Source organism: Heterocephalus glaber, unplaced genomic scaffold (assembly GCF_053883595.1).
Source record: "Heterocephalus glaber isolate CG9 unplaced genomic scaffold, H.glaber_assembly_v1.0 deba00001688, whole genome shotgun sequence".
Taxonomy (NCBI): Eukaryota; Metazoa; Chordata; class Mammalia; order Rodentia; family Bathyergidae; genus Heterocephalus; species Heterocephalus glaber.
The window spans coordinates 10217502-10229453 of record NW_028258413.1 but is presented as its reverse complement, the minus strand read 5'-3'; the positions used below and the strand labels follow the sequence as shown (position 1 = coordinate 10229453).

General features: G+C 36.0%; 1 protein-coding gene across 4 annotated transcripts in view; it reads right to left on the bottom strand.

Moving 5' to 3' along the window:
* Positions 1 to 2577: 2577 nt before the first annotated feature.
* LOC110345985 (alcohol dehydrogenase E chain) overlaps positions 2578 to 11952 on the bottom strand; it is an 86568-nt gene continuing 77193 nt past the window's right edge. For all 4 annotated transcript variants that reach the window (XM_087198752.1, XM_087198753.1, XM_087198751.1 and 1 more), the window contains 4 exons: positions 11066 to 11326; positions 6799 to 6934; positions 6033 to 6171; positions 2578 to 2987 (listed from right to left, as the gene is read on the bottom strand). In XM_087198752.1, the coding sequence (XP_087054878.1) occupies positions 2963 to 2987; positions 6033 to 6171; positions 6799 to 6934; positions 11066 to 11326 (561 nt within the window). In that variant the 3' untranslated portion in view covers positions 2578 to 2962. The remainder of the gene's footprint in view (positions 2988 to 6032; positions 6172 to 6798; positions 6935 to 11065; positions 11327 to 11952) is intronic.

Genomic DNA, 11952 nt, shown 5'->3' with positions numbered 1-11952 from the left:
ACAAGCATAACTGACATCTACAGAAGATGTCATTAACAACAGTGGAATACGCATATGTTTCAGCAGCTCACTGAATTTCTCTAAAATTGACTATATTTTAAAGAGAAGTGATGTTCATCCTATGCAATCACAACGGGATGAAACTGACTATAAAGAAGAGAAACCACAGAAACTACACAAACACATTAAGATAGAATAATATACTTTTGAGTTACCAGTGGCTCATTGAGATAATCAGTGGGAAATTTTAATAAGATAGAATGAAATGCCATAGCATACCAGAATCTGGGATGCAGAAAAGGCCACTCCAAGAGCAAAGTTTATAGCTATATATCCCTGGATTAAAAAATGTAACCAAATGATTCATCTTAAAATCTTAGAAAAACAAGAATAAAACCCAAAAGTGATGGAAAGAAAGAAAAAATTGAGATTGGAGCTTAAATTAGTAACATGGAGACTAACAGAACAATAGAAGGAATCAAAGAGTACATCTTTTAAAAAGATAAATACTATTGTTAAGATCTCATCCAAACTAAGAAAAGAGGGAGTTTTAGGACTGTTAAATTCAGCAAAGTGACAGATACAAAACCCATATACAAAACCAATAGGTTTTCTCTATACCAATAATGATCTTGGTTAGAAAGAAATCAAGAAAACAATTCCATTAAAAATAGCTTAGGGGGCCAGGGATTTAGCTCAGTGGTTACGGTGGCTGCCTTGCAAGCACAAGGACACTAGTTCGATCCCCAGTACCAAAAAAACTTAGGAATAAATGTGACAGGGAAGTGCTAGACCTCTTTGATGACAATTACAAAACATTAAAGAAGGAAACTGATGACAGTGCTAGATGGAAAGACTTTCCATGCTCATGGATTGGTAGAGTTAAGATTGTTAAAATGACTATATTACTGAAAGTGATGCACACATTCAATAAAATATTCATCAATATATTTGAGGACATACTTGACAGAAGAAAAACAATCCTAAAAATTTTCCTGGAGGCACGAAAGACTTAGAATAGCCAAGGCAATCCTGAGGAAAAGGAACACTGATGGACTCATCACAATTCCTGATTTCAAAATATACTACAAAACCATAGTGAGAAAAATGGTATCATACTGATGTAAAATGGCTGTGTGGACAGACGGAATGGAACAGAGGACACAGGCAAAGAGAAACATCCAACAGACTGCCATCTAGTTCATGACAAGAGACAGAAACACACTATAGAGAGGACACCCTCTTTAATAAATGGGGTTAGGAAAACTGGGTATTCATATGTAGAAAGTTAAAAGTAGATCCTTATCTCTCACACTGTATAAAAATCAATTAAAAGTGAATGAAAGACCTACATATAATACATTAAACTTTGAAATTTACACACTCTGTACTAGGCAGGCTACCTAGAATCTCTGAGGGGGCTGACTTCTGAAGGAGTTCCCCAGAAAACGCCACTACGTGAAGACTAGAAGGACTATATAGCTCTTCAGACACACATGTACCAATCCACAACCACAGATATCAAGAACAATTGGGGGAACAGAACATCATGAAGAAAGCAAACTAAAGTGCCTAACCCTAAGGAAGTGAAGACTTAGGACAGTGTAACAAAGAATTCAATATTACTATTGCAAGGAAGCCAGCAAATTTGAACAAAATATAGAAAAATCCATTCAACCAAATGACACAAACAATAAATTACCAGAGCAGGATGTTTAACAGAGAAACAAAAATAATACCATAAGTGAAGTGAAAAATGCAAAAGAGCATCAACAGCAGATGAAAGTATCTGTGACCCTGAAGAGAAGTTATTGGCATATATGCAGTGAGAGAAAAAACGTCAAATAATAAAGAAAGCTTATGGAATTTATGGAACAGCATTAAACTAGCTAATATTCAAGTCATAGAATTTCAAGATTAAGGAGAGAATGATAAAGAAGTATAAAATTTAAAGAAATTATAGCATAAAACTTTTCCAACTTGGAGAAAGATACAAATATCCAGCTAAGAAAGGTCGAAAGTCTCCAATCAGATGCAGTTTAGACAAGATTACCTCAGGGTATATTATACTAAAGCTATCAGTGTTCAGAGGCAAAGGAAGCACCATGAACACAGAGAGAGGTAATAGCATACAAGGAAATTTCAATATGGCTACCAGCAGATTTCCCAGCAGAATCTTAGAGGCCAGATTAGAGTGAGAGTGTATATTTAAAGAGTTAAAGGAAAATAACTGGTGACCAAGAATGTTATAACTAGCAAAGTGTTCTTCAAAAATAAGAAAATAAAGAGAATTCCTAATAACCAAAACCTAAGGGATTTCATCACCAGATCTGCCTTACAAAAATTGCTAAATGGAGTTCTTCATATCAAAAGAAAGCATGCTAATGAGTAACATAACAGTATCTGAACGCATAAGAAGTCACCGGTAAAAGTAAGAGCACATTCAAATTAAAATACCCTAACATGGGCCAGGGATTTAGCTCAGTGGTTCTGGCACCTGCCTCTTAAGTGCAAGGTCCTGAGTTCGATCCCCGGTACCAAAAAAACAAAACAAAACAAAATGCTCTAACACTGTAATGGAGATGTATAAATTATGCATTTATTTTGAAGCACAAATGACAAAACTATTAAAAATATCAACCACAATAATTTGCTAAAGGATAGACGGTATAAAACGATGTCAATTGTACCACCAAAAAATCAAAATGGGCATAATGGAGTTCATGTGCAGTTTTAAGTTTGTGTGTGATCCGAGTGTTATAAGCTTAAAATAATCTATCATATCCTAAAGAAATTTTTGTTAGAATCACGGTATCCATAAAGTAAACACAATGACAAATACAATAGAAATTTATTGATTACATTGCTGAAGAATAGTTAATAAGGTTGTCTTCCTGGTGATTCAGATAATCTGGCATGGAGGAGTCAGAGGATCGATGTAAGAGAAGGCATCTGGTTCATCTCAAAATGACAGAACTGTGCGGATACTGAAACAGAGAATAAAACATATTGTTTTAACATTTAGACTCTTCACAGTGTTCCATGCAAGTGAAGGAAACACTTGCTGTATCTCAGTGAAAATTATCCATGTTCCCATCCACCCCATTCCTATCCCTGTGGATTAAAGCCAAATCAGAATAAGGGCAAGTTTTACTTTTCTGGTTCTCTTTCGATCTCTTTTCAATCTTGGTGTTCCTTACAATCTTAAACTCATTCATAACATCCTGATATGACTGCAATTTAGACTTCAATTCTACATTATCATCCTTTAAAAATCATTTTTAGATCCTACATGCCTAGCATAATAAGGAATATAAAACAACAATGGGTTATACTATTTGTCATATTCTTTGTAGATGCTTTTTAAATATCATCTCTTTTAAAAGTCAAACTAAACAACAATGGTATGAGGTAGGCCTTCATATTCATTCCATGCTAAAGATTATAAAAAGTGAGCCTTAAGAGATTTGAAACTTGTTCTTGGTCACACAACTAGGATAGGTGGATCCTGGGATCAAAACCCAAATAAAACGTTGTCCAAATTATAAGACAATACATAATTTGTCTGAAAAAACTGATAGTTTAATAAAATTGAGATCATGTTGAAGGCTTAGCAAAGCTTTGATACGGAGATGTTTAAGGACTTACAGAATTAGAAAATGAAGTTGGTTTGTATAATTCTAAGAAACTTCATCCTTAAGGTAAATTAGAAATTGACACTTATACAGGAAATAACTCCCTTTCTATGAAGCACCTCCTGATGGATACTATTCTTTGAAATAGATGATAAATATATGATCTCTCTCTATGTATATAGATGATATGTGTGTGTATTTAGACATATATAAAAATACATGCAGATAATTAAAAATGCAGGACAGTGTAAAGATGAAAGTAAAAATAACCTATTGTTACACAATTTGGAGATAACATTGTTCTATTGTTATTTTCTTACATTTTTATCAATGTTTTCCTAGGCATATATCTATTCTATATGTTCTTACTGAAATTTGTGGTTATATTTTCTATAGTGTTGTTTTTTGTGTTTTATGTGTCAAATATAATACTGTGAGAATTTCCCATGCAGTAAAATCATTTTTAAATGTCTTCATTAATTTCTAATATGTGGTTGGAATTTAAGTGCTCCATTAATGTTGGAATTTTAGGATATTTCTAATTTGACGTTATAATAACATTTAAACATATGTAAACACACACATATATATTTCCATAATTATTTCCGTATAATAGGTTTTTTTCAGTACCAGAGATAGGACTCAGGACCTTGTGCTTGCCAGGCAGGCTTGGTGCCACTGAGCTAAATCCCTAGCCCCTAATAGATTTTCTTAAATAATAGAATTATTTGGACAAAAAATCTAGGACTTTTTTGATAAAATTTAAAAATTGTTTTCCCAAGTTACAAAAATTATATTCCCAAAAGTTACAAAAATCATATTCCTTTAAGCAGGACATGAAAGTGCCCAGGTCATCATATCTTTACCAATTCTATATAGTATAATGTTTAATTGTTGCTAATTCATACAGTTTATTTTATTTAAATATGCATATTTGAATACAAGGATTCTCATAAAGAAGATTGAGGCATTTTAATGAATTAATTTGTTGCTCAGCACATCTCTCTGATTTTTTTAATGTATATCCATCATTCTTTTCATCCTGAAGATGATGATAACCACTAACATTTGATGACTACCATGTGCAGCTCTGCAACCAACAAAAGGCTGTATGGTTTCATGAAAAACAAGTGGAGTTTTCCAACTACAGCAACTTTGAATTGTGTCTCCTCTGACTACTGTTGGCATGATTCTAGCCAAGTCATATTCTCACAGTAGCTCAGTTTCCCCAAAGATGGTGCAACTGAGGCCCGTACACCATCACTGTTTGATAATCACAGGAGGTAATGCCATGAGAAGAACAGCCAATGCTCTTTGCCATCCCTCAGGAATGTGTGTAAGATGAGGTATCTGATACAATATTTTATGTAAGGGCATTAAAAATACTATTCATACTTAAAACTTATGAGAAGGATGCTAGCAGAAATGTCTGTACAATGGAGCTAGACAAAGAGGGTTATATGTAACCGCTACTACCTATACACATGCAAATGCAGGTGCCAAATTCATTTGATTAGGTGGCTGTAAGTGTGAAATGTCAGAAGTAGAATGCACTGGCTTTTTGCTCTAATCTTTGGAGCAAGTGGGAGACGTAAGCTTTTAGAATAGCATTTTGAACCATGACTTTCTTTGTGAAAATTTCTTTGTAAACTGCAAAAAGAAATAATAAATGTACTCTTATAGGAAAAATTAGTAGTATATGAATTGAAAACAATCACTGTAGTCCTCCCTGCTCTTACAATAAAAGTTCAGGGATGTCCTGAAAATAAGCCCCTGACTTATGAAAGACTGCCTTTCAGGGAGAACGTTCATAAGTCAGATTCATTCGTTAAGTCTGCCAAAGTGATTCTTACACACCTTTGACACAAATATATAAGGTAAAGCATAAACACACGCACGCAGAAATACAGTATGGCCCTGACTGTACTGTACTACTGTACACTATTGCACTGTGCAGTAAGCACACAGCAACGCAACTGTGACAATGTCCAGCAGACACGTGATGTTTGTAATGCAAGGTCCGTTAGTATCTGTGAAAGTTCACAACTCGAATATTTATATGTTGGGGACTTACTCTACAACAATTACAGCCCTTTGTGTTTAGCATTTAGTGGTCACTGAGAGGCTTCACGGACCCCATGATCTTATTATGATTTGGTGTCTCTGAAGATTTCTCTGGAAAAACTGAGTGTGCTCTCATGCAAAGCTGGCTGGCTCTAATTGCTCAGATTTGCTCTAAAGCAACATGATTTGGCTTTAGCAGGATAGGAAATACTACGCAAATGTACTTAACTTCCCACAATGTGATTTTAGGTATTCTTCAGGTTTCACACAAACCTCTACTTTCTCATTCTCTGTTAGCCAGTTCCCTACGATAAACAGAAACTTAAAATCTACCTCTTCCCAGAACGAAGCAGGTCAAATCCTTCATTTATCTTTTCAAAAGGTAAAACATTGGTTATTAATGGATCCAGTGGAAATTTCTTTGCCATAAAATCGGACACAAGTTTGGGGACAGAATCTTTACTCTTAAAACCTGAAAGAAAGACAGCATTGTTAGAGTCAACAGGGATAAGCAGGAGAACAGGAGAGAAGACTTCCAAGTAAAAGTAAAATAAAAAGTTATAAAAAGTGCTACCCTCTGCAGACTTTACTGCAGAAGACAGTATAAGATGGAGGCCTTCCACATCATTTTTCAGTGCTTTGCCTGTGTTTCAATGCCCCAAATAAACTAGAGCCCATAACTAGCTGTAGAGTCCTTATTAGCTCTTTCACAGAGAAATTATATGACTGCCCAAAGTCAAGGAGAAAGTTTGAAAGTGAGTAAAGAGTCATAAAGTGAGTAAAGAGTGTAGACACTGACTATTGCTGTACATTTCCTGTGTGTGTCCTGCTAGGAAATTTGGTGCCCCATGCATTCACAAGTATAAAAAGACCTGGTGCTGAAAATCCCTCCTTACTGAGCTGGGATGCCAGAGAAGTCTGTCCTGGAACTTTCTCTCTACATTTATTCCTTATCTAATTGTTTTGGATGCTATAAATACAACAGGAATTTTAATTGCTTTTTTGACTATGATGGTTTTCCAAACATGACCTTGTCACTAGTAAAAGGGAAGAAATTCTGACGTTAATACCAATTCGGTCCTCACACTTTGCTACCTACCACCGAAGACGGCCCCTTTCCAGGTGCGTCCAGTCAACAGCAGCATGGGATTCACTGAAAGGGTTTGGGAATCAGGAGGGACTCCGACAATGATGCTCACACCAAATGACCCATTGCAGCAGAGCAAGGCAGAAGTCTGGAATAAGCATGAATAAATATTTAGCACCCTCCAAGTAGATTCCCTGGTTGCCATACTCATGGTACACCATGTCATGTAAAATTTAGTTAACTAGGTTGTAACTATGTGGATCAAAAAAGTACACTTTTGCTTTTTCATTCTTCCTTGAGTCTAGCACTGTGTTGTGGCTTGGAAAAATGCCTAGAAATTACTATTTGAATGAATGAATGCATGAATTTCTTCCTTACAAATATATAAGGAGGCAAATATTGTTAAAGATGTATAAAGTCTGGGTTGTCAGAGAGGTTGCTGGTGGTTTTATCATAATTTGCAGATAATATGAAAGTCAGTTACTTCATTTTTCATTATCTCAGTCATGTCTTTAGATGGTGGAAAAGACATAACTAGTACATTCTCACAATTTCTCTCTTTTTGGTTATTTTTGTTTATAAGAGATTTCTATTCTATTATCTATTTCTATAAAGGATCTGTTTTAAATTATACCTTACCTCCCTAGAATGTATCCTGGTTGAATTTTGAACTGCATTTTTATAGAGCCTCAAAAGGCAGCCTACAACGCCTTCCTCTCAAGGCAGTATTTTTTTTTTATTTTTTTTCTTAAATTCTTTTATAGGTACATTTTAGGTATACAATACATTTACATTTATCTTTGGGTGCTTGTAACTGTACATTATGTATCTTGATTCTCATTTTCCCCCCATTACCTGTACACCCTTCACCCCTAAACCCTTCCCTATTTACATACTTCGTTTCAATTTTTTTCCTTTTCTCATAATTTTCCCTTTCCTTCTTTCCTTTCCCCTTCCCTTCCCACCACCCCTACCCCTTTGGACCTTTTCCAGTTTCAAAGTATCATTTATTAGTTATCAATCCTTTTAGTCTTCATTTACACGCTCAGTTTCTCACACTAGAGAAACTATTCAGTATTTACACACGTGTGTCTTATTTATTTCACTTAAGAGTACGGCCTCAATATGCATCCATTTAGCTATAAATGACTCTAGTTTCTCATTCTTTGTGGCTGAGTAGTACTCCATTTTACAAAAAAAACACATCTGTTTTATCCAGTTTCCAGTTGATGGGCACTTGGGCTGTTTCCAAGCTTTCGCTATTACAAACTGTGCCACAATAAACATGGGTACACATATATCTCTATGGTATGATTCTTTTAATTCTTTTGGGAAAATACCCAGCAGGGAAATAGCTGGGTCAAATGGGACCTCCAGCCCTAGTACTTTGAGGTATCTCCACATTGACTTCCACAGTGGTTGCACCAGTCTGCACTCCCACCAACAGCGGAGAAGGGTTCCTCTTTCCCCACAGCCCCACCAGCATTTGTTATTGGTTGATTTCTTGATAGCAGCCATTCTTTCTGGAGTGAAGTGGAATCTCAGTGTTGTTTTCATCTGCATCTCTCAAAGGACCAGTCATGTTGAACATTTTTTCATGTTTATTTGCTGCTATTACTTCTTTGTCTGAGAAATGTCTGTTCATTTCAGATGCCCATTTTTGAATTGGGTCTTTGAATTTGGGAGGTCTGATGTTTTTCAGTTCTTTATATATTCTAGATAGTAGTCCTTTGTCTGGGTTACAGCTGCTAAAAAATTTTTTCCCACATTGTAGGTTGTCTGTTAGCTCTGTTGGTGTTTTCTCTTGCAGTGCAGAAACTTTTCAATAAGATGAAATCCCAGTTGTTGATTCTTTCTGCTAGTTCCCATGCTTCTGAGGTTTTGTTCATAAAGTCTTTTCCTATGCCAATAACTTCAAGGGTTCTACCTAACATATCTTGCAGCAAGTTTAGTGTTTCTGTCTTAATATTTAGATCTTTAATCCACTTAGATCTCAGTCTAGTGCATGGTGATAGATATGGGTCTAGTTTTAATCTCTGGCAGGTTGAAATCCAGTTTTTCCAACACGATTTATTGAATAGGCTATCTTTCCTCCAATGAGGTTGGTTGGCTCCTTTGTCAAAGATGAGGTGGCTGAGTATGTCTGAAGTTGTTTTTGCATCTCCTAATCTATTCCACTGATCCTCCGGTCTGTTTCTTTGCCAGTATCATGATGTTTTTATCACAGTAGCTTTGTAGTATAGTTTCAAATTGGGGATTGTGATATCCCCAGCCATGTCTCTGTTGCCCAGAATTGCTTTTGCTATTCTAGGTCTCTTCTTGTTCCAAATGAATTTTTGGATTGTTTTCTCTAGCTCTGTGAAGTATATTGTTGGAATTTCAATGGACATTGCATCGAATCTATATAGCAGCTTTGGAAGTATGGCCATTTGCACTATTTTGATTCTTCCTAATCAGGAGCAAGGGATGTCTTTCCATTTTCTTGTATCCTCCTTGATCTCCTTTTTCAGGGTGATATAGTTTTCAGCTTAGAGTTCTTTTGTTTCCTTTGTTAGATTCATTCCAAGATATTTCTTTTTTTTTGGATGCTATTGTAAAAGGAATTGTTTCCCTAATTTCTCTCTCAATGAGCCTGCTATTTGTGTATAAGAAGGCTATTGTTTTCTGAGTGGTGACCTTATATCCCAGCTACTCTACTGAATCTGTCAATTAAGTCCAGAAATCTTTTTGTAGAGTTTTTTGGGTCTTCTATGTAAAGTATCATATCATCAGCAAATAATGAGAATTTAACTTCTTCCTTTCCTATCTTTATTCCTTTTATTTCTTTCTCTTTCCTGATTGCTGTAGCCAATGTTTCCAGAACTATATTAAACAAGAGTGGTGATAGTGGGCATCCTTGTCTTTTTCCTGATTTTAGCATGAAAGTTTTCAGTTTTTGACCATTTAGTATGATGTTGGCTGTTGGTTTTTCACAGATAGCTCAAGGCAGTATTTTAAACATGTTCTGTTGGAAAAGAATAGTTTACAATTCCCCAAAATATATAATTAGGCTTTGATTTTGAAGTGTGAAATATGGAAGAGCAGATATCCTCAGAGCACATCTCTCTTTTGGTATCTTCAATAATAGACAAACGCGGTTCCACATGAGGAAAAAAAAAAAGAATATAACAAGGAAAGCTAAAGCCTTGGAAAAAGATAGACTTTCTTAGACTAGCCATCATATGTGGTATATTGTCCCAGGCCAAGGTTATAAAACCTTTTCTCTTGAGGTATGTTTCTGCATTAGCAGCACAGGTGGGACTCACCTGTGAAGAGAGGGATGTGTTGGTCCCTAGCACCAAACATTCAGTAGATATTTACAGAACTCTGGTTAGGTGAAATATGAATGGCGAGGTGTTCTCTCCATGGCAACTGATATTTGAAATAGTTTGAAAGTAATATCCCATAAGTTCTAAGCATGATGTAAGCACTGCAAGCTTGGAAATAGTATTTCATATTAATGACACCAGCTGATTTTCATTCAGAATTTACCCCATGACAGATTACACCATGAGAAGTATTTCACATGCATTAACTCATATACTCTGTAACAGTGCTGTGAGATAAACATTTCTTATACTTGCGGGGTGATATTTCTTTTCTTTTTTGTTGTTTTTGTTTTTTTGGTACCGGGGATCAAACTCAGGACCTTGCGCTTATGAGGCAGGCGCTGGAACCATTGAACTAAATCCCAGGCCCTATTCATTGTTTTTTAAAAAGCATTTTCTGCTTGCTGTGTGCCATGCATGGGGGTGTGCTTGTGGTAAAATACAGCGACACTCGAAAGCAAGTGCCTTCCTTAGGGTATGTTTTCACTTAATAAGATAATACTTGGTCCACTACTTTTTTGGATAGTTTTCAGAATTTATTGAAACATAAAAATTTTAAACAATAATTGTTAATAATATAGAGGGAAAAATAATTTGCTTCCTGAAGTACAGAACTTGTATTATTTATATTTCCTTCTTAAACTATTTTTGCTACAAATCAAGAACATTAATTGGTAATGGTTCAATTAAAATACAAACAGTTTCCATCAGTAAAGAAATATCATGTAATATCACCTACCTTATGGAATGAAGGATTTCTCATAACCTCAAATTTAACAATCCAAGTAACAAGCAGGAGATGGAAAAGTATATTTCTAAAATATATTTACTCATAATATTTACATTTGATTGCCTAGAAGCATATTCTAGGTTGCAGAAGGTGAGATATCAAAGCAAATATTGATACATACCATGGTGTCAAGCCGACCAATGACTTCAAAGGAGAAATCCACACCTCCATTGCTCATTTCCTGTAGCACTTGCTCAATGGGTTTGTCATAGTCTTGGGGGTTGATGCACTCAGTGGCACCCACCTCTCTGGCCTTTTTGAATTTATCTTTGTTGATGTCCACTGCAATGATCTTGGCTGCTCCAGCTGCCTTGCAGCCAATGATAACAGAGAGGCCAACTCCTCCCAGGCCAAACACAGCACAGGTGGAGCCCTGGGTGACCTGTGTTTTTCAAGAGTGGATTGATAGGGATTGTTAGAAAGTGCTAAGGCATTTAAAGTGCCAGCCTTGTTTCTTCTCAGGAGCTACTCAGACTCTGTGTCAACCTGCTGTCGAGCCCCTTTGGGCTACAGTTACATCATGTTTAAAGTGAGGGACCTGAACTAAACCAGTGGTTCTCAAACTTGGCTATACTCAAGGCTCATCTGGGAGCTTTCAAAACTCACATTGTTCCTGCCACACCCATGCCAATGAAATAGGTGTTACCTGCAGGTATTACTCTGTCTCCAGTGTACTCTGATGGAAAGCCCTGAGAACCAGTGGGCTGAATAAGCTTTCAGCTCTGAGTACCAATGACTCTAATCATGATGATACTCTCTGATCCATTAACAACCAGCTTCAGTTTCTGATACACACACAAAACAATTTTGGGGATATGACACAAAGGGATGAGGTTACTCCAGGAAAGTTAACTATAGTCTAATCAAACCATCAATAATTAACTCCTTGCTTAGTTCAGTAAATTTCAGTAGTCATGAGCAATGCAATGAGAACAGAAAATAGCTCTGAAGCATGTAGGATTCATCCTTGTAACAAAAAGCTTAAACAATAGGACAAAATTTAACAAA